The sequence below is a fragment of the Eleutherodactylus coqui genome, chromosome 4 (genome assembly GCF_035609145.1).
Source record: "Eleutherodactylus coqui strain aEleCoq1 chromosome 4, aEleCoq1.hap1, whole genome shotgun sequence".
Taxonomy (NCBI): Eukaryota; Metazoa; Chordata; class Amphibia; order Anura; family Eleutherodactylidae; genus Eleutherodactylus; species Eleutherodactylus coqui.
This window is the reverse complement of record NC_089840.1, coordinates 275,995,573-276,019,921: the sequence shown is the minus strand read 5'-3', so window position 1 is coordinate 276,019,921 and position 24,349 is coordinate 275,995,573. Positions and strand designations below refer to the sequence as shown.

Below are 24,349 nucleotides of genomic sequence, written 5' to 3'. Positions count from 1 at the left end.
AAACATTGGTAGAAAAATCAGGCTTCAAGGTCCACTTTACATTCAGAAATCCACCTGCAATACAAAACACAGCAATTAGGGTGCTGATCAGGTACAAGCAACATTACAGTGTTATTGGAAAGAGAATGTATTATACTCAAGATTCAAACCACGGGGAGCCAAAGTATCGAGAGTATGTATCCAAAAGGCTTCTTTTTTCTTGAGAGATTTGATGCGGTCTCCACCGCGAATATTGACAGGGACATGATCTATAACCTTAAATTTAAGCTGGCTGATGTTGTGGCCAGCATGTAGGAAGTGTTTCGGAATGGGTAACTGTACGCTTTCCGTGCGTATGGTACTTTTGTGTTTGGTGATTCTCGAACGAATCTCCTGGATTGTTTCACCGACATAATAAAGCCCACAGGGGCATGATATTAAGTATACCACAAAGTTGGATTTGCACGAATACCGATGTCTGATCTGATAGGTTTTACCAGTCCTGGGGTGCTGCCCCTGCTCATATTGCCACAACACGTGCAATTAAGACAGGGGAAGTTGCCCATTTTAGTGGGAAAGAAAACACGTTGTGTTAAAGAAGTCGTGTCAGGTAAGTATGACTGGACCAACTGGTCCTTCAAATTCCGATCATGGCGATAGGCCATAAGGGGAAAGTTCTTGAACTCAGGAATATCAGGACTGCCTCTCGATAACAATGGCCAGTGTCTACGAATTATTTTTGCTATATAATTGCTACAAGGACTATAAGTAGACACAAACTGGATCCTGGATGTAGTAATAGCAGCCCTATCCTTCTCCTGTAATAAATCATTACGTGAAACCTGTCTGGCTTTATCTACCAGTGGTACAACTAGTTTAGCAGGATAACCTCTGGATAAAAATTTAGAGCACATCTGGTCTAGGCGAACGTCAATTTTATCATCGTTCACAATGCGTCTAACTCGTAACATTTGACTCCATGGTAAAGATTCCAATGTCCTTTTAGGGTGAAAACTGCTGAATAACAATAAATTGTTTCTATCGGTAGTTTTGACAAAGATGTCTGTGTCAAGTAGATTATCCTTTTTAGAAATCAATACGTCCAAAAATTGCAGTTCGGTATAAGACCACGCCATTGTGAATTTGAGTTCTGGGAGGATCTCATTCAATTCACTATGAAAGTTTGTTAATTCCATCTCTGAGCCCTCCCAAATCATAAAAATGTCGTCTATATACCTCCACCATCCGCGTACATGTCGCCAGAATGGGGAGGTATATATCTGAGACTTCTCAATAAAGTTCATAAATATAACGGCGTAAGTCGGGGCCACGTTAGAGCCCATTGCCGTTCCGCGGCATTGGCGGTAAAAAACGTTATCGAACAGAAAAAAATTATTAGTTAGAATAAATTCCAATAGGGACAAAACGAACTGGATCGTCTTGTTGGCCCAATCAGAATTACAAAGATGGTCTCGTACAGCCTCCAACCCTTTATTATGTGCAATAATGGTGTATAATGAAACCACGTCCAAGGTCACTAGAATTGTTTTCTCATTAGTCGTAATTGTCTTGATCTTATTCAAAAAATCGCTAGTGTCACGAATATATGATTGTGCGTTTACAGCAAAATCCCTTAAGATTTGATCCAGAAAACGGGCTATGTTGCTAAAAAGCGAATCCCTCCCGGAGATAATAGGTCTACCGGGGGGATTTTCCAAATCCTTATGGATTTTAGGCAGAGTGTATATCGTAGGTGTAATAGGATAAAGGACTAGCAAAAAATCCGCAAGTTGTTGGTCAATGATGCAATCATTAATCGCATCATTGATCATGATCCGTAGTTGTATCTGGAACCGGAGGGTGGGGTCATGACTCAAAGGTTCGTATGTATCAGTATCGTCCAATTGACGACGAATTTCCTCAATGTATTTATTTCTATCCATGACAACCACGGCTCCTCCCTTGTCCGCCGGCTTAATTATCAGGGATTTATTTGAACGCAAATTCTTTATAGCAATTAGCTCATTTCTATTTACATTGGCCCTACGGATCTTAAGTAGTTGGCTAGATCTTAACCGGCTAATATCCTGCTTTACAAATTTAGCAAAAGTTTCCACCGTATGGTCAGAGGGAGGTTGAAAGCGACTGGGGGGGCGCAAACCCAGCTCCCTGGAGGAAAAAGCCACACAGGGGCCCGTCCGCGTACCCCCCTGTCCTTCACCGCCCGAAGTACCTGAAAAATACATTTTCAATCTCAATCTCCTAATGAAGGCATCTATATCAACATCAAGGTTAAACCAATTCACTGTAGGTTTTGGACACAAAGATAAACCTTTTGAAAGAACTGAAATTTCAGTATCAGATAATACAGTAGATGAGATATTTACCACTAATGCGGCGTCGGTGGTTGAGGGGCTCGCTTGGACACTGCTCGAGTTTGTATACCGTCTTTTCCTTGACCGACAGTGTTTGCGGCCGCCTCTGCGGGTTTTTGTCGGTTGCGGGAATGGCCTCGCGCTTTGAGCGGGGGACGATGATCTAAAAAACGTGCTGTATTAGGCATATCTTCATTCCCGTATCTGGATGATTCATCTGTTGAGTCAGATCCAACCGATGTGAAACCAAAGTCACCCTTGCGTTTGTAGCCACCCATACGTCCTCGTCGTTGTCTCCTCACATTTTGACCTCTGTTAATATTACTGCGGACAGGATGCCAATTATAAACCTTATTGTTCTTGTAATCTTCTGCATCTCTATACCATTTGCTCCGTTTGGTTGCTTCTATATCACTTTGGAATTTTTTCAGGAACAAATCCATTTTTGTAATATATGTATTCCATTCTGCTTCTCCCATCTGTTGAGATACACTGTTGAATCACAGACATTATAGATACACTTGTAATCCGTATGATGGCTATGAATAAAAGCCCCTTCTTTGGTTATTACAGCTACATTGGTATCTTGTTTTTTTGTATGTGCCTATTGCGCGCATGCAATAAGGTCATTGATGATACTATGCAAAGATCTCGGAATTCCCGTTGCGGAGCCTATGTGCTTGCACAGCATTGTGAACTCCGTTCAAAAAAATTTTTTCGCTGGCTGACTTACGTCATTGATGTGGGAGTCTTGCGAGACTAGCTGTTCTCGCTCATGCGTAGAATATGGGAATACACGGCCGTTTGTTTCAATGGTTGCTGGGTGATCTGCCGATCGCAGATTCACTATATAGTAAGTTTAGATTTATGATATGTGAATAAGCCCCTTTTGTTTACCACCCGTTATTTACTGACATGTGCGGATGGGGATGATTTACTCTCAAGGTCTTTCATTGATTGAAATTCAGTGCTCATGATGGGTCCCACACCTGCTGCATATTTATGTTATCACTTATGTTAATGTCTGTTCACAGTGATTGGTGGGTGTGTATATATATATGGCACTCTGTTTTAAGTTGTTGTAGGCTTGACAAAGACCCGTTTTGTATAGGGTCGAAACGTCGCTATTTTTATGGCTATGAGGTGTTTATAACTAATGCTTATGCATTAAAATCTTTAAGCACCTAACCTGCTGCCTGACCCTGCTTCTTTTTGGACTTGACACATTGGGATTTTTGTGGATTCAATCCCTTTTTCAGGCGAGCAGCTATTTCCTTTGGAAGGGTCCCCCTATATGGTTGGTGAGTGCTGCTGTACCCCTCAGTCTTCATTTGTGAGACAGAGGAGTGGAGCCGAGCGTGTGCGAGACGGAGGAGCGGAGCCGAGCGTGTGCGAGACGGAGGAGCGGAGCCGAGCGTGTGTGAGACGGAGGAGCAGAGCCGACCGTGTGCGAGACGGGGGAGCGGAGCCGAGCGTGTGTGTGCGAGACGGAGGAGCGGAGCCGAGCGTGTGTGAGACGGAGGAGCGGAGCCGAGCGTGTGCGAGACGGGGGAGCGGAGCCGAGCGTGTGCGAGACGGGGGAGTGGAGCCGCGCGCGTGGGTGACGGAGGAGCGGAGCCGAGAGTGTAATGTACACGTGGGGGACTATATATGTGTGTATAATGTATATACTGTGGCTTGTTGGCCACAACGGTGTTTCGGTACGTTAGCCACGATGTGCTCGGCTCCTATGCAGGTTGCTGCTGACACACTGTAAGGCGTTTCCTGCTGCTGTCGGCACCCATATAGATGCATGTTGGTATTTCCCTCAGTCCCCCTCCTCCTCTGAGAGGTTTATTAGATGGTTTCTCCTCTGGTCCATCAGCAGGTACGGACGGCTGTATATCCTCTGTACTGCACCTTTCTTTCTCTGTTATTCCTACCCTCTGCTATTCCTATAGTAAAAACACCTGTGGCAATGTCAGAGGCACTAACAATAATTACATCACCTGTGCAATACTGAGGATATCTAGAAAACTTGACCTGTTTGGGATCCTAAGGACTGGAGTTGAGAAACACTGCCCTGTTAAGGGCCAGCCCCTCATGCCCAGCTCTTCATCTGCCTCCTGACTTTTAACGCTCACCTCCTCCCTTGGCCTAACATGACTCTCAGACTCCACCACTCACAGAGATGACAACACTCTCGATTTAATCTTCCTTCGCCTCTGCTTTGCCTCCCACTTTACTCCCAACCTCCTATCTTTCTCCATCAGGCACCCTTGCATTACCAATGACCCTCCCATCTATTGCACCTCTACGAACCTTCAGACCATCCACGCCCATCATTTCTCCGAGACCATCCAGTCCTCCCTGTCCGCTCTCTCTCTTCTCCTGCCCTAACCTGGCAGCTGAACGCTACAACACCACCCTCAGATGTGCTGTCAACCACAGACCATGGCAACCTTGGATCACGTGCCAAATGCGCTTCATCTGGCGGTGCTCTAGGGGCGCCGAACGGCTGTGAAGAAAATCAAAGCTGCCCACAGACTTCCTCCATTTCAAAGTCATGTTTAAAACTTATAACACAGTCCTTCACCACGCCAAACAAGTTTATTTTACCTCCCTTGTCACCTCACTATCCCACAACTCTAAACGACTCTTCGGCACCTTCCTCTCCATCTTCAGCCCCAAAGAACAGGCCCCCATGACGTATCTTAGTGCTAGCCACCTATTTCAAAGAAAAAATCAACAAGAGCCGAAAAGAAATCTCAAACGGTACTGCTAGCCCCAATCCCAGTCCCCTCTGCATTGCATCCATCAGCCATCCACTCTCAATGTTAGAACGGACGACACAGGAAGAAGTTTCCAGGCTGTTCTCTGCCAGTTGCCCCAACACCTGTGCTAGTGACCCTTTCACCTCCTCCGGTTCCTTTCCCCAGCTGTCATTACCCACTTCACCACCATTTATAACCTCTCCCTAACCTCTGGCACTTTTCCCTCCTCATTCAAACACTCTATCATATCCCCTCTGCTAAAAAAACAAGCCCTTGACCTGACTGACGCTACCAACTACCGACCTGTCTTAAACCTCCCCTTCATCTCCAGATTACTAGAATACCTTGCTTACTCCCGCCTCACATGCTTTCTCCCTGATAGCTCTCTCCTAGACCTGCTCCAGTCCAATTTCCACCCTCTACACTCAACTAAAATCGCCCTCACAAAAGTATCAAATGACCTGATGACAGCAAAGTTTAGAGGCGACTACTCCCAGTCCCTACTAATCCTCCTTGACCTCTCTGCTGCATTTGACACTGTCGACCATGACCACCTTCTCACTATTCTCGGCTCTATTGGTCTAAAAGACACTGCGCTCTCCTGGTTCTCCTCCTACTTCTCTGACAGCTCTTTCAGTATCTCCTTTGCTGGCTCCATTTCCTCTCCGCTTCCTCTCACTGTCGGGGTACTCAGGGCTCAGTCCTTGGTCCCCTTCTCTTCTCTATCTACACAGCCCCAATTGGACAAACCATCTGAAAATTTGGCCGTCAATACCATCTAAACTCTGACGACACCCAACTATACACCTTCTCCCGTGAGATCTCTGAACCATTCCAAAATATCACCAACTGTGTGTCTGCTTTCTCTTACACTATGTCCTCCCTTTTTCTCAAACTTAACCTCTCTAAAACTAACCTTCTCATCTTTCTGCCTTTCAACTGACCTCCCCTCAACATCTCCATTCCAGTGTCTGGCACCATCATAACCCCCAGACAGTATGCCCACTGCTTTGCGATCACACTGGGCTCAGACTTCTCCTTTACCCCCCACATCCAATCTCTGGCCCAAACATGCCACATGCACTTCAGAAATATTGCTAAAAGTCGATCGTTCCTGACCACAGACACTCTAAAGTTGTCGCCCAAATCCACTCCCAACTTGACTACTGCAACTCGCTATTCATTGGCCTTCTCTGTACCAAACTCTTCCCCCTCCAATTCATACTAAACACGGCAGCTAGACTGATTTTTCTGTCCAGACGTTTTTCAGACACCTCTGCACTATGCCAGTCACTGATTGGCTGACTATCACTGCAGAACTAAATTTAAACTCCTCTCCATCACCCACAAAGCTCTCCATGGTGCCACACTGTACATTGCTTCCCTCTTGTCCATGCACCACCCAGCCCGCACACCCTGACCGCAAACACACTCAAACTAAACACCCCTCTAATACAAACCTCACATGCTCACCTAAAGGACTTTACCAGAACAGCACCCATCCCCTTAATTGCTCTATCTCAAGGCATCCGGATAATTCCCGATGCATCAAATTTCAGATGCGCCTTAAAAACACACCGCTACAGGGAGGCAAACCAAACCTGACCTAGTCCCCCTGCCCCTCCCCACAGCTCCGCACACCTTCCACCCTGCTTATTGCATATGATCTCTACCCCTATACCCCCTTATTGCCCTACCCCGTTTACCTCCTAATAAGCGATTTACACATGTAATTCCCATACCTCCTGTGTTCCCCATGCCTTACATCCTCCTGTATCACCCCCACCTCGTTGACTTCAAACTGATTGTATATCACATGTAATTGTTGTATTGTCTATGTTCTTCCTTGCTTGAAAGTGCTACGGAACAAGTTGGTGCTATACACATGAAGATTGTTATTTTTATTAGTGCAATTAGTGCTGTTCAATATACTGTGGATGCCATATTAAGTGTAGTTGGTATGACCTCTAAGAAAACAACAAAAGCTACACACATGACAAGGTGTTCCAAATGCTGACTCTGCTTTATTGTAATTTCACACAATTTTCTATACAACAAATAAGTCTCCAGATAAAACTGTAAAGGGGGGCTAACAAAGCCAAACACAGTTACTGTAAGGACTATGGATGTGGAACCACTGTGTCAACCTACCGGGTAAGTGATGATCCAGTCCAGCACTGTTCACAGCCGACACCAGCGTGGAAGCTAAGATACCTGTTTTACGAACCCCTCATGCAGATGGAAACTAGGGAAGGTATCTTGCCCTGAACTAATAACCAGGAGGGGAGACCCCTGCCTATAAGCGGAGCACTCGTCCCGATAAGAACGACCCCACGATCTTCTTTTAGTTGCTGACTGACCCTTGCAGGACAGAGAACCTTATAAAAATAAACGACAGAACAATACCAGGATACAGGAACAAAGGAGGTACAAACTGCCAGGGATGAACAGAGAGGCAGACTCACGAGAGTGACAGACAGATGGATACACAAACGGAAAACACGAGCAGGTAGCAAGGAAACAAGGTAACTGCAAAAGCAGCAGCTGAACATGAAGTGAAGGAAACTAAAGTCACATATAATAATAATACATATTCTGCAGCGCTTACATAGACAGGGGGAATACCACAGTTACATAATCAGTTGATGGAAACAGTAGGAGTGAGGGTTCTGCTCCAACGAGCTTACATACTACAAGTAATGGGGTGATACAGAGGGTGAAGGGCTGGAGATGTGCACTGTATGGCGAGGTGGAGAGTGAGGGATGCTATACACATAGAGAATGGTCAGACATTTGGCCGTGTGATTGCAGAATCGGTATGACTACAGGAGCGGTTTATGACGGCTGCATGTTATCAGGCAGAGTATAGAGGGGTTTGTTTAGGGTATGCGGTATGCCTCCCTGAAGAGGTGCGTTTTTAGAGCACGCCTGAAGTTCTGCGAGTCCTGGATTGCTTGGGTAGCCCTTGGTAGTGCGTTCCAGGGGACTGGTGCTGCTCTGGAGAAGTCTTAGAGGCGGGAATGAGAAGTTCGAATTAAAGGGGTGCTCCATCTGGTTTTGTTAGCAGAGCGGAGAGCCCGGACTGGGTGATGGATTCAGATGAGGGAGGCAATATGGGGGGGGGGGGGGGGGTGCTGCACTGTGGAGGGCTTTGTGGATGAAGGTAGTGAGTTTAAATTGAATTCTGTATTTAATGGGTAGCCAGTGCAGTGACTGGCACAGGCCAGAGGCGTCCATATAGCGTCTGGACAGGAAGATGAGCCTGGCTGCCGCATTCAGGATGGATTGGAGAGGATAGAATCTGGTGCAGGGGAGGCCGATCAGCAATGAGTTGCAATAATCGAGCTGAAAGTGGATGAGGGCAACAATAAGCGTTTTTAGCATGTCTACAGTGAGAAAAGAGAGGATTCTTGTGATGTTCTTGAGGTGCAACTGACATGTTCGGGCGAGAGATTGGATGTAGGGGGTAAATGATAGATCAGAATCGAATATGACCCCAAGGCAGCATGTTGTCTAGGAGTTATGGTGGCGCCACACACTGAGATGGAGATGTCAGGATGAGGTCAGTGGAGAGTGGAAATTCCAGTAAGTCAGTGTTAGAGAGGTTTCGTTTTAGGTAGAGGGATGACATAGTGTTAGAGACAGCGGACAGACAGTCAGTGATGTTTTGGAGGAAAGGTGTAGAGATGTCACGAAAAGAGGCATTTTACATGATTAAATGTTTGTTATATAATTTTGCATACATGCATTTTTTGAGCATATATTTAATTTTATGAAGTTGCTTCTGCCTGTCTGCTGCACATTATAGACTCATCTCTGTCGTATTGTAAAATCTTTTAAATTGTAATGAATAAAATATAGAAAAGTTTTTTTGTGGAAGCTTTGCGTGCTGACCTATTATTTTTGGATTGATTGTGCGGCAGAGTGTGTGCTGCTGGTTGTGAGATGCAACCGTGATTTATTATATTACATTGTATTATCAATTGTAGACAAAGTTTGTTGAATATGACCAGGCCTGATGTTTACAAGGGTTTTGTAAAATGGTATTAAAGCTTATTGAATTTCCAGGTTACATGACCGAGCATTGGAGCGCGATGACATCATTTCTGACATCCCGCACCACCTAAGCATGCGCAGTACATTACTATTAGTTGGTGGAATGCTTTTTTTGCGTTCCAAATGGCGGCCTACATGTCACACACATCACAATCATCATCAGAAGACGCGCTGGCACTGCTCTACACCACACTACTGGGGAACTCATTTGAAAAACAGCTAATTCCTTTAATATGTGTATATTTTGTAACATCATTCTGCTTGTGAAAGGCACACTTTATATGCCAAAATGCATTGCAAAAGTTGTTCTAAACTTTATTGTGCAGATGTATTCATCAGACTCGCCTGTCAAGTTACTTTTCATGCATTTACTTTTTACATCAACTTTATTAATATTAAAACGGAAGATCCCTCACTGGGAACACGTTTGGTAAACCATCTTTTTATTCCAATTCTGGATAAAGAAATCTTTACAAGCGTGGAGAAAGAGATTTTTTCTCTTTTTTTACTTTTTACTACTTTTTGACATGGTGCAAGGAAATGAGAATATCCTGCTCTGCAGAACATTCTACTTACTGACATAGCCAAAATTAGACTGAAATACAAACTAAATCATACAAGATATAATTTCCCTCACATTTTCCCCCCTTTTGTGACCAATTCTGTACTGTCCTTTATTATACTAAGGGCCTGCCCCTATTCACTGGGACCTAACTATCCCTCTGCCATGGAACTAACCCTAGTGGTAGATATTTCCATGCCTCGATTACCTGCCCTTATCTGCTACCATTTCCTTTCCTACCTGAAGAATTTTATAAGACAGTCAGGGATGGAACACAACATTTTACTCAGATACATAATCTTGTTGGAGTTTACTGTACCCCGGCCCCGGGGACGGTTGAATATAGCGAAGATATACTGATCTAGTGAGTTTCCAAACATTCTTTTTTTTACTTACATTGCACAGATAAGGTACACATCATATAATCAATCTAATAATACCATATACAGCAAAACATAGCAGCAGTATTTGAAAAATAGCCTGTTTTATACCCATGAACCACCCTTAAATAGATTTTAACCAGTTAGCTGTATTAAAAATTCCACCAGAATGGCAACATGTAACGCCTATTATTTGACACAGTCCACCCTGGGCAGCAGTGAGATAATCTAGTACTATTGTGTGTTGGTGGGTGACCACAATTATCTGGGATTGTATTTGATTTGTCTGATTAACCAACCCCAGAACAGCAAATATCTGGTTGCCTAGATAATCTGTGGCCTCCACCAATTTATTCCACATCTGCATGATCATTGGGTAGATAAATATTGTACTGAAAATGTTATTTTCTGTTCTCATAGATACCACATGAGGGTTACTATTTGGTCTAGGCATGCTGTCTGCTGCTCTTCTAAAAAGAGCATGTTTAGGAATATCCATATATGAGAGGCCATCAAGTAAAATTATTAATATGGCAGGTGTAAGCTGAGCAAGGGTGCACAGGCCTGTTTTACCTTGTGGGAGCCTTTTATAAGCTTCATGTCCACAATTAATGTGGACGCTTGGTGGGAGTTCAAGGACAGATTTATTGTAAACTGCTGCCAACCATACTGTCAAGACAACTTCCAGTGCTTTTCTTTGATTCACAGGAGTACGGCCTGCAACCAAGTCCTGCACTGGCTGAAACTCCTATACACCCAAATCTTTTGTTTGTTCTACCATTACAGTCATATTAAGGGTATATCTGATTTGGAGACAGGAACAGTTGGTTGCCGAGGGATAACAGGCCACCAGGGTTTCGTTTGTGGAACAGGGTTTGGCTTTTTCCTAGTGTTCCATTAGCAATAGACAGATTTAATACCAAACACGGATCCTGAAACCAAGCAGCAACTGGAAGTGGTACTTCCTATACCTTGTGTTTTGTTACTACATTTTCCATTAAATACCACAAAAACCCTTACGTCTGAAATGTCTACGCATGGCATTGTTTTTGCTGAAATGGGACTGTATGTGCAAATGCAGCAATTTCTGAGTTTTTGACTATCAGAGAAAACTACTCACTAGTACTCCTTAACCCTTTCCAATCCACTGTCTGATGTCTGAAGACATTCTGATTGAAGGCTGTGCAGCTCCGATGTCGGACGACGTCCGTCAGGGTATTCTTACAGTATATTACTGGCGGCTCCGTTGTCAGGGGCCTCTCCAGTATGTCCCATACCGCAGTACTGGCTCTGGCCAGCAGACAGCGCCATTGTATAATGGCAGAAAGGGAAAGCCCCTTAGGAAACCCTGAATCCAAAATTAGATAGCAAAGGGTTAATGTTTTACGAACTTGTTGTCACAGTCCTTTTTGAGGACCCCATTCAATACTTTTACATTTTGATCAAAAAACAATATCAAGACAACACCAAACTGGCTGGCGTGGAACAAATTCTGTTTCTGTTTGAGCTTTACAGAAATGGAAGTCTATTGCAACACTTGGTACGGTCAATATTTTGAGGACAATTCAGTCATCTGAAAGCAAACTTATACGACTCCTTAAAGGGGTTGTCCCACGAAAGCAAGTGGGGTTAAGCACTTCTGTATGGCCATATTAATGCACTTTGTAATATACATCGTGCATTAAATATTGGCCATACAGAAATTATACACTTACCCCCTCCAGTGTTGGCGTCCCCGTCTCTATGGCGCTGACCGAAGCCTTCTCCTCCTTCCATTAGACACGCTTGCGCAGTCTGCTCTTTTGTTCTGTTGAATGGGGGCCGCTTCAGCGTGCTCGCGCCGCACAGGTCTTCTGCGCATGTCCCTACTCTAGCAAGACACAAAACAGGCAGCACAGGACACCATTCACACAACAACACACTAGGGTTCACATGCCAAACACACTACCATATAGAACAGGACTGTTCACTCCTCATGTCTAGCCCCCTGTTCAGACATACAGAACTTGACACTGTTCACACCATATAAACAGAACAAGCACACCTAATGTCCGGCCACATGCCAAACACTGGACTAGCCCATGTTCAAACACATAACACAAGTACAGGCATGCAAAACCAACAAACCCTAGAGTGAAGGGATACCAGCTTCCTCTTGCAGAGGGAGGATATTTATCTGCAACCAGACTGGTGGTGATTGGCTAGCAGGAGAACACCACACCCAGCCAGCTCAATCATTCCACACCTGTGAGGCTGTGCTGCTAGAAACCAATGTAGCACAACAGATCTGAGCCAGCACAACCTAACAGTACCGACCCTTTACCATAAAAAAATTATGTAACTCCTCCAAACCATGCACATGTACAGGATTTACCTAAAGAGGCCCTAACACCAAGGCAAAGATGGCAAAATGGGAGAGAGTAATGAATAGTGCGCCTAAAAACAGGACCACTGTGCCTTACACAACCGGTCTCAGTCACAGTAGCCTGCAAGTAAAACAAGTCTAAAGAAATAAAATTATTTTTCAAGCTTTAATGAATGCCCACATTATTTGTTATCAGAATAAACAAATATTACATCCCCATTCTCTTGTGCAGCAAAATATAACAAATTTTCAATTCACAAATCTTTTCACAGACAAGCAAGCACATTATAGCACAGTGCCCTACACTTTAGAACTTACTTCATCTCCCATAGAACAAAGAAAACTTATCTAGACAATTAATAGAACTGTATAACAAATTTCACTGTCAATTTTCAATAAAAACCTTCATCTGCTTTAATGAGCAAGTAGTCGGGGCACGTTGGATCTATTGCATGTGGGGGTGCATGTTGTCTGTATCCACTCCTGCAGCCTGTTAATCATATGTTGCAATGGTACTATGTGAAGACTTAAGGCTGGTTTACATGGGCAGATGATCGCTCAAAGATCGCTCAAACAACAGTTTGAGTGACAGCTTTGAGCAATCATTTTGCATAAATCATTGGTATGTGATCATTGGTATTTAAGTAGCTACTCAGCTACCTAAATACTAATTAGGTGTGCAAATGAAGCCTTCCCTGAACACAGTTAATAGCCTGGGGCTATTATCTGAGTTCGGATCCTTTGTTCTTCAAGGGGAAACAATGCTATCAGCACTCCCCCATGGAGAACTACTGATAAAAGTGAACAACGATTTTTAGGTTGGACTGAATTAATGATCAGCCAGCTTTGCCCGAAAAGCAGACGATGGGCGCACATTTACATGCACCGATGATTGTTAAAACGATTGCCGATTAGCGACTTTTTTTTTTTTTTTTAAGCAATCATTGTCTAGTGTAAATGGGCCTTTAGGCCTTAGTCACATGGGCGTTTTTTCGCGCGATTTGTGGATCGCATGACGGATGCGCATCCGCAAATCGCGTGACCGGGGCCCAAAAATTGCCCGAAAATCTGCTCCTAGCCTAAACGGGCCGGAGCTGTCCAGCGCATTGTATTCAAAGGAGCCGGCAATACAGCCGGCTCTATTAAAAGCAATGCACTACGGGCGAGCGCGGGGTGAATTGTTGGGAAGAGCTTAAATATATAAGCCCTTTCCTGCAATTCATCCAGAAATGTGTAAAAAAAAAAAAAAAAAAAAAAAAATATATATATATATATATATATATATATATATATATATATATATATATATATATATATACCGACCTTGTCCCGGCAGACAAAGTTCAGCGCGGCCAGCCTGCAGTGGGTGTGAAGGGGGTGTGAGTCAGACCTGCCCCTGATTGGCTCAGCGCTGAGCCAGTCAGGGCAGGTCTGACTCACACCCCCTTCACACCCACTGCAGGCTGGCCGCGCTGAACTCCATCTGCCGGGACAATGTGAGTATATATATTTTTTTTATTTTAACACATTGCTGGATGAATTGCAGGGAAGGGCTTGTATATTTAAGCCCTTCCCGACAATTCATCCCGCGCACGCCGGCAGCCCATTGCTTTCAATGGAGCCGGCTGTATTGCCGGCTCCATTGAATTCAATGGGCAAACATCGTTCTTCTCTGCCACAGCTGTTACAGCTGTGGCAGAGAAGAATGATTTGTCTTCTATATGTTCTCAATGGGGTCAGCGCTGCTGCTGGCCCCATTGAGCGCAGATAGAGAAGAGAACAGGAATCGCAGATAGGTGCGATCTGCGATTTCTGGTCTATAATTTATCGGATGAGCACATAAAAAGCGCTCATGTGTCCGATACCATTGCAAAGCAATGGTTTTAAAAAAATCGCCGGACGCATGCGCAAATCGCGCGAAAAAACGCCCGTCTGACTGAGGCCTCTGAGTGTAATTTACTTCCCACCTCCCTCCCCCTTACAAACTATCCACACTACACAAACAGGGACATTTATTAATTCATACATGGACTGATAAGTTTAGCATGTGACGTAGAGACTGGGATTGTATCTACTTTACATAGGACTGCCAACCGTGAACAAAACACATATAGATAAGAAAAACTTTTACATACTTTGGTTTTACATGTTTTGTCCAGTATTGGTTATCTAATGACAATCCTCAGACTACAACACCACATATGCCCAATTTCCACTTATATACTTTACCACTTCAGTTAGCAACTATTATCCATAGGCCATCCACTCTGTTCACTGCTAAACCTTTTACATCTTTCAATACTCAAAACACATGAAAGGCTTTGTTTACTGACATCCCTCTCTTTGACATGTCTGCTGTGTATTACACTAGTGGCTGCTCCGGTGTCTACCAGAAAGGGGAGAGGACCTTCTGAACCTATAGTCAAAGAGACAATAGGTACTGGGCCCCTTCTGGATTTGCTAATTTGCAAAGGGCAGACGTCATCAATGAGCACAGACAGTGGATTGCCTGTTTCCTAATGGTCAGAAAAGTAAGGTCTTGGTTTGGACTGTCCATTCTGAGCCTTTGGAGGTGCCCTACATTGTCTACACCTGTGGCCCTTGCCACAGTTGTAGCAAGTGATAGGTTTCCGGAATTCATGGTTGTCCTGGTTTACAAGTACCATTGTACAGGAGCCTAGTTCTAAACCACGGACAACTTGGAGAAGAGCCTGGGACTCTAGAGTATGCCATTCAGGATGGAGCGGCTTCTAGTTTGTCGTTCATGTTCTTTTTGAGACATCCCCCAAAGGCTTGTGTAAGAAGTTGGGCATGTACAGGAACATTGAGACTGTATCCCAAGTCCTTCCATGCTACCAGAATCCTAGACAAAAAAAAGGTTCTGCTGATTGTCTTCTCCTGCCTAACATCATAAATGGTAATTCCTAATTCTGTCATACACTTCAAAGGCCAGAGTTTCAGATGATGTAGGAAACTAGCCCCTGAACCAGACACCTTAGGGTTAAGTGGTTGGTCAAACTCCTCAATCATCAAGGGGAAGAAGAAGGGGTAAGCCTTATGCCTGGCCACTTCTTTCAGGTTTTTATAACAGCCATAAACTCCTGCTAACTGTAGACAAGCTCTGTAGAACCCCATGGGTTGTTTCTCAGGATCTGGCATTTTATTAGTGACTAGCTTACCCGTCGCGCGTTGCTGCGAAGACAGACATACATGCCTTCGTTTTTATATATAGATGACATCAGGAAGTGAGAGAATTAGATTCCTTACATAAAATTTGGACGCTAATTCTTTTGCGCTGAGAATTTAATAATGAAGTTGTGACCCATTAGCTTTTCCTATTTATGACATAATCAATGCTTGTGCCAAATTTCAAGTTTCTATGACATTGGAAAGTGAGAGAATTAGATTCCGTACGTACAATTTGGACGCTAATTCTTTGGCGCTTAGAATTAAATAATCGAGTTGGGACCCATTACCTTTTCCTATTTATGACATAATCAATGCTCGTGCCATTTATCATAGCATAAATGTACTATGCTTATAATCTTCCCAGGAGTGGACTCAACAACTTCCCAAAGTTTCATGGCGATCGGATGAATGGTGTAGTAATGCATAAAGGACAAACAGACACACAGACAGACACACATTCAATTTTATATATATATAGATGCTGTCTTTCTCATTCTGTAATTAATGACACCATCATTTTCAATTTTATCTTCCCTTTAGCAACCAGGCAGGCACATCTGTCCCAACCTTCAGCTGCCTCCATTTTAGCATCTTTAAAACTGCCTTTATATTCTATCATTGCATTTGACCACAGTCGGGGACTATCACTCATAGTACAATATCACGAAGCGCAGTGACGCCTTTTTCTAATAGTTTTCTATGTACATTCTCTTGTGGGGGTTCCCTTTTCATAAGGGAAACCCTCTTCATGTTCTGCAGCTCTCCTGACATCTTGGGGATTGGATATTTGTGAACAAGATTCTTAGAAGACCTTGTGGCGCATTCCTATACTGCTATTTACAGCCCGGGACTAAGGGTCCCATGTCTGGTGTCCTGTTTCATGATAGGCATCAAAGCCTTGCATTCTTTGGCTATTTCTTTACCTTCCATATTCTTTACTATGTTTTAGGTCAATATTCATTCTGACTCATCTGAGGTGGCTTTCTTAGACCATCTGTTACCCATGTGTCACTGGTAATCTACATGGGTTTTTAATAACCTTTTTCCTCCTTATTTGAGGAGACGGTAACCCCGTCTGAGGATATGTTTACTATGGCAAGTGATTTTTGTCACAAGTCAGACACTTGTCCTACAGTATAATTGTTCCCTCTGCGTGACCCTAAAAACTCAGTCTTCACAGTGCAGGACCCACCTAAACCACATACACAGGTATTTCCTCTGCGTGCCCCTAAAAACTCAGGCTTCACAGGGCAGGACCCACCTAAACAATCGGTCCCTCGTCAGGGATCGGGAACATATTACCAGTAGATTAGGGAACTTAGATCATAGAATATCCACACTAGGACAATTATTCAACCTATTGACACTATTATGGCCTTCAAACACATTGGGTTACACATTCATTCAAACCCAGACAACGAGACAGCTTGTTTGACAGGGTTCTTTGTCATATAAAATGAACCAAATTTAGACCTTAAATGAACCACTCAATATAAATGAACATACTTACCTAACTTTGAACAGACAAAAGCACAGAGACACAATGAGGGATAAGAATAACAGTTTCTTACCAGCCAGCATGGTCCTGATTATGGGTCTGTGCATTCTGTCCGTTCGAGAGTAAGTCGGATCAGAGGTTCTGGTCACTTAGTCCCTGTTCAGGCGCCAGCTGTTACACCATAGGCCGAGCCCTTTCTGATTATCATAAGCAGGGCTTCAGGTATATTCAGACTTGAGAGGTATATACGGAGAGGTGGCATATGTCACCAACAAAATTACTCCTAAGTTTACATGAAAATATGAGTCAATTGTTATTAGGCAAAAGACAATAGGACAAGTTAAACAATTTATTTCATCACAACTTATATGTTAAATCTTTGATACCTTATTGTATTCGTGTTTTGTCTATTACCCTTAAAGTTTCAATAAAAATCTTTTGAATACAAAACATTTCTCACATTCTCAACGTGAAAATGGCTTCTCCCCTGTGTGAATTCTCAGATGAGTAACGACAGTTGATTTATGCATAAAACATTCACCACAATCTAAACATGTAAATGATGCATAAAACATTCACCACAATCTAAACATGTAAATGATGCATAAAACATTTACCACAATCAAAACATGTAAATGGCTTTTTTGCCACATTCTGAACATAAAAATGGCTTCTTCCCTTGTGTGAATTTTCTGATTTTTAATGAGAGTTGGTTTCGGCTTAAAACATTTTCCACAATCAGGAAGATACATGTCTGATGTATAGCAAGATGTGATTAATGTTTAAAACAGTTCCCATATTCCTAACATGAATGTGGCTTCTCCTCTGTGTGTTTTTTCTAATGTTTAATAAGAACATGTGTGAAAAGATTTCCCATATTCAGAACATAAAAATATCTTCTCTACCCTGTGTGAGTTCTCTGATGTAACACAAGACTTGATTTTCGGTTAAAACATTTCCCACATTCAGAACATGAATATGGCTTCTCCCCTGTGTGAATTCCCTGATGTAACACAAGACTTGATTTTTGGTTAAAACATTTCCCACATTCAGAACAAGAATATGGCTTTTCCCCTGTATGAATTCTCTGATGTTTAACAAGATCTGATTTATTGTTAAAAGATTTCCCACATTCTGAACATGAATATGGCTTTTCCCCTGTATGAATTCTCTGATGTTTAACAAGATCTGATTTATTGTTAAAAGATTTCCCACATTCAGAACATGAATATGGCTTCTCCACTGTGTGATTTCTCTGATGTAACACAAGATTTGATTTTCGGTAAAAACATTTCCCACATTCAGAACAAGAATGGGGCTTTTCCCTCGTGTGAATTCTCTGATGTAACACAAGATTTGATTTTAGGTTAAAACCTTTCCCACATTCAGAACATGAAAATGGCTTCTCCCCTGTGTGAATTCTCTGATGTAACACAAGACTTGATTTTCGGTTAAAACATTTTCCACATTCAGAACATGAATATGGCCTTTCGCCTGTGTGAATTCTCTGATGTAACACAAGATTTGATTTTAGGTTAAAACATTTCCTACATTCAGAACATGAATATGGCTTCTCCCCTGTGTGAATTCTCTGATGTAACACAAGATTTGATTTTTGGTTAAAACATTTCCCACATTCAGAACATGAATATGGCCTTTCCCCTGTGTGAATTCTCTGATGTAACACAAGCTTTGATTTTCGGTTAAAACATTTACCACACTCAGAACATGAATATGGCTTCTCCCCTGTGTGAGCTCTTTGTTGTTCAACATCTGTTCTGTAAATTTTATTTTGTTTAACATTCTTCAATGAATCAGAAGATGAAACATGTTTAGAAGGATCAGAAGATAGATTTTTGCTGTGAAGGGCTGAGGGCATATTTGGGATAATAGCCGGCTTTTCATTTGTATCTTGTATGATACCAGGATCTTCCACTTCATAATCTGTTGATATCAGATGTCCTTTGGAGTTTCTAGTTTTGTCATCTGGCAAGAATAAAATGAATTTTAATATTTTTGAATATAACATTACAATTATACTAATAGTTTATGACATTTGCATATAAATTGTTAAAGGGTTTTCCCATTCACAGAAGCCGCAATAATTTGTGGAGCACCTAATCTACTGACAGCCATCCTAATGGACAGATTATTTTAGCCAATAAGCTTATTTGTTGTGTTTTCCCAAGCGTTGACGTTTAATTAGTACATACAGCTGGAGCTCTCAGCTGCTGATCTTATCCACGGCTCATACAGCTAGTAAGGTTACAGAGCACAGAAGCTTTAAGAAGAAAGTATCACACATTATTCAGGTTGTCCTGCACTGGACAAACAGTACAGGAATTACAGAGAAGTGCAACGTGTTTTGGAGTGTTTATAAACAGATTCACCTCCTTTTTCAATCATGGAACTAATAGATATAAAGCCTCTTACATTAAAAGCGAACCTAGAGGATCACTGGTGCCTGCAAACTCCTCATCCAAGTAAGTGCATCCTCTATTACTTTGTAAACTTTTCACTAATCACTAGGTGAATTGCTTAATATCAATGGATGACAGAAACTTCCATGGGCGCAATGACAGATCTCAACAACTCCACGCTGAACTGTTGAACCTTGACATATTGATTTAATCTCTTCAAATGCAGAACAGGTCGGACAGTGCCGTCCTCCTTGTGAAGAGATTGGAATATAACCCCCTGCACTGTTTATGGCGAAACAGGGACAATTACACCCTCAGATGAGGAAGTGTGTATCACATAAGCCAAAGCATTGCACTATGAAGGAGAGATCGGAATTTTGGAACTGAAGAAGCAATCTTTGGGTTTGTAGAAAACTATATGGCATAGCTCGAAGAGATAACCTTCTGAACATAGATGTCTGAGCCATGAGTGAGTTAGGTCTCCTTGAATAAAAAAAGTCATCACCCCACTCTGATTGCCTTGGTTGGGGACAGCCATACACACAGAAGATTTAGTATAGGCGGGCTTGGAGTATAGTGGCCAGGGACACCAGGACGGGCGCAGTTTGTAGGAGAGTGTTTTGTTTTGGAGCGGCAAAAGAAACAAATCTGGAGCCTCTTCTTCTGTGCAGAACCACACGTGGCTGGCTTTGTTTTCTGGTAGATGAGAACTCTTACCACAAATAGCTTTAGAAACATTATTGGCTAGTCAACTGTCTCTCATAGGGAAATCTTCATACTCCCCAGGAACATGCCACCCCAAGGAGCATCTGCTAGGGGGCTTGGTATAGGTTGACTGGTTTTGGTCGGTGGTTGGGGGGTTGGAAGTGGAGTAAAGAAAGTTGGCTACAGTGGTGGTGGTAAAAAGAAAGAGGAAGGAAAAGAGGGAGGAGAGAATACTTACCTCAGTGGAGAAAATACTCACCTAACTACCATAGACCGTAGAGCTCTGAGACTCAGCTAAAACTGATTACCTGGCTTCTGCAGGAGGTGTATAGCTGGGAGGAGAAACTAACACTTTTTTTTTGCTTAGTGTACACCCTATAGTGGTAGTAGCTATACCCATGGTTTTCAACTGTGTCTCCCAATGCAAAAGTCGAGAAATAAACAGTGTTTTTTTATTAGGATTGTAAAAATCTAAAGTAACATAAAAAAAATCTACAAATTGGTATTACCACATCCATAAAGGTCTACTTAGGTCTCCATCAGAAAAAAAAATTAATGAAAAGCTATCAAAAAGTTTTATATGTTCCCCAAAATGGTACCAATGCAAACTACAGGTCACCCCACAAAAATCGAGCCCTCACACAGTCCTATCAGTGGAAAAATGAAAAAAATAATGCAGGTAAAATCTAGCGTCAGAAAATCATTTTTTCTCAAAATGTATTTAACTTTTAAGCATTACTACATATTAAAGAACTGTATAAATTTGGTATCCCTGTGGTCCTACTGACCCACAGAATTAAGAAGTATAATCCAAGACAAAATGTAATAAAAAGCAATCAAAAAGTCGTATGTATTCTAAAACAGTACTAACAGAAACTCCAGGACGTCTCGCACAAAATGAGTTCTTGCATAATTATGTTCACGGAAAAACAAAAATGTTATGGCTGTCAGAAGTTTTCAGCACATTATATGGTAGATTAAATAGTGCCATTGAAAAATATGACTCGTCCTGCAAAATATCAAGCCCTCAGATGGATAAATAATAGTTATGATTGTTTTAAAAAGGGGGAAGAAAAAACAAAAATGGAAAAAAAGGGCCGCGTTCTCAAGAGGTTAATATGGATTTTTAAAAAACTGCTATTGTGTGCGGGACTGATAGTTTTACTCCTAATGTGACTTAAATGTTTCCCTAATTTTTGTTTGAGTAGCGTATTATGAAAAAAATTCTTAACATTGTTTTTGGCTCAATAAGGCAACATTCAGCAGAAACCCCGACAACACAGACTCTTCTCTACATGTAGTCTCACCTGGGGGGTCATCTGTAGGAATCCCCTCCTTACACGGCTGATCCCCCCACACATGTGTCTCTGTAGCATCAATAGGGATCAGATCTTCATCCGGATTCACCAGCTGTGAAATAAATATTGTAAAAGTCATCACACAGTTGGAGAAGTCGTGTGGAAGGTTTTATATGGCCAGAAAAGGTCATTAATTAGTATGAGGAGCCGGAATGACATGACAGCAGTAGTGATCTGGGCCAAATAGCTGCAGGTCTCCTGTATAACTCCAACCTGTTGCTTCTTTATTCCAACCAGAAGTCTCCAGAACTAGAAAAGATGCAGATATCTAATGTCTGTGGTTGGCTGTAATCCCGCCATCTCCAGCTTTCTCATTACACAATTATATATATATGTGTGTGTGTGTGTGTGTGTGTGTGTGTGTGTGTGTGCGTGAAAGCCCTCACTCACTCACTGACCAGTTCTCTAACTTCCCGATGTCATACAACCATGAAATTTGGGATGATCATTCTTTAGGTCCTAAATAGGAAAATCAAAGGGGTCATGGTAAGTGCACCCCTATGTAATGTAACTTCTCGGTGTCGTACAAGCGTGAAATTTGGCTCAAGCATTCTTTGGATCCTATATGGGGAGAGTGGAAGTGGTGGCACATTCTGCAGAGGGACATCGGTACTTGCAGCCTAAGAAGAATCTAACACTCCTCTATATGTATACATATTTTATTCCTCGGTTACTCTAAACTAACCTTGACTTCATTAAATTTTCCGTGCAAACAACATGTAAACACCTGGATCAAATTAAATTGGGCATGGCCGAGCCTATCAGTTAGTATACATATAAAGGGAAAGCCCTCACTGACTAAGTAATTCTCTTACTTCCCGATGTCGCATAAACATGAAATTCGGCATAACCATTCTTTAGGTCCTAAATAGGAAACGTAAAGGAATCACAACTCAAAAATTCAATGCTAAGTGCAAATGTATTTGCACACCTGTGCAATGTACCAAATCTAATTCTCTAACTTTCCGATGTCGTACAATCATGAAATTTGGCAGGAGCATTCTTTAGGTCCTATATCGTAAAAGTATAGGGGTCAAAACTCAAAAACTACAATGCTTATTGCAAAAATACTGGCACCCCTGTGTAATGTACCAAATCTAATTCTCTAACTTTCCGATGTCGTACAAACATGAAATTTGGCAGGAGCATTCTTTAGGTCCTATATAGTAAAAGTATAGGGGTCAAAATTTGAAACTACAATGCTTATTGCAAAAATACTGGCACCCCTGTGTAATATACCAAATCTAATTCTCTAACTTCATGATGTCGAACAAACAAGAAATTAGGCATGACCATTCTTTAGGTCCTAAATAGAAAAAGTAAAGGGGTCACAACTTAAAAATGCAATGCTAAGTGCAAAAGTATTGGCACCCCTGTGTAATGTAGCAAATCTAATTCTCTAACTTCCTGGTGTCATACAAACATGAACTTTGACAGGAGCATTCTTTAGTTCCTAAATAGGGAAAGTAAAGGGGTCACAAGTCAATTATTCAATGCTAATTGCAAAGGTAAGTGCATCCCTATGTAATGTAGTTTCCTGTTGTCGTACAATCGTAAAATTTGGCGCAAGTATTCTTTAGGTCCTAAATGAGGAGAGTGTGAGGGGTGGCATATTCTGCAGAGGGACATCGGTACACGCAGCCTGAGAAAAATCTAATGCTCCTCTATGTGTATACACATTTTATTCCTCAGCTACTCTAAAGTAACCTTGACTTCATAAAATTTTCCGTGCAATATATAATTAGACTGAACACAAGACCTTGTCAGCCATCCTACTGACCAGAGAGGAGATTTCATGAGACCTTCTCTCCATCTACCTGATCATCCTGTGGAAGAGAAGGATAGGGACATCTCTCCGCTGCTGTTCTCTTACTGGTTCTACCTGCAGAAAACACAGACAGCCACTGACTTCATTCTCTACATACCAATAATAAAGGCCGTGTGGATTTAGTCCTGTCTATTACCTGGTGATGGGGGGGACTGTTGGTCCTCCATCATGACGTCCTTGTACAGATCCTGGTGTCCTTCTAAATACTCCCACTCCTCTATGGAGAAATAGACAGTGACGTCCTGACACCTTATAGGAACCTGACAACACAATGATACTGTCATCACCCAGACACGTTATGGCGCCATAGCGTTACTGAATAATGTTCCAGCATTCCCAGCAGTGTCACCTCTCCAGTCAGCAGCCTAATCATCTTGTTGGTGAGTTCTAGGATCTTCTGTTCATCGATCTCCTCCAGTATCAGGGGGTGAGGTGGAGGCCCTGTGATTGGACTAAGGGGTCTTCCCCATCCATCAGACACCGGGGCCTGACAGTCGTCACTAGAAGTCTTCTTCACTACCGTGTAATCCTGTTTATGGGGAGATACATCCATAAATATCCCTGCAGACATTCCCGGAGTCCTTCAAGTCTCCAGTTATGGCCAACAATTATTAAAATTCTTTTCACATCTGTGTGCATCATCTCTGTTGTTCTACTCAGTCACAGGAGCAGAAAAACTAAATGTTCAGAGTTTTGGTTCTGTTAGATGACAGACAATAATGACCCTCAACGACCTCCAGTTGCCTTATAGTAGATCTGTTGGGTTTCTGTCATTCTACCAGAACTACCGGCTCTATTATTTTCCCGGCACTTATGATGAATCTACAGTAAATCCTCTGCTGTAGATGTGACCAGAGACTGACATATATAAGAATGATGGA

General features: G+C 42.3%; 1 protein-coding gene across 1 annotated transcript; it reads right to left on the bottom strand.

Annotated features, from left to right (window-relative positions):
• Nucleotides 1–17,836: 17,836 nt before the first annotated feature.
• On the bottom strand, nt 17,837–24,030 carry LOC136624390 (zinc finger protein 436-like). The gene is made up of 5 exons (XM_066598367.1): nt 23,818–24,030; nt 23,605–23,728; nt 23,458–23,522; nt 21,590–21,692; nt 17,837–19,143 (listed from the first exon to the last, which is right to left on the bottom strand). The coding sequence occupies exons 1-5, from the start codon at nt 24,019–24,021 to the stop codon at nt 18,059–18,061; spliced, it is 1,581 nt and encodes a 526-aa protein (XP_066454464.1). The 5' UTR covers nt 24,022–24,030; the 3' UTR covers nt 17,837–18,058.
• Nucleotides 24,031–24,349: the final 319 nt, after the last annotated feature.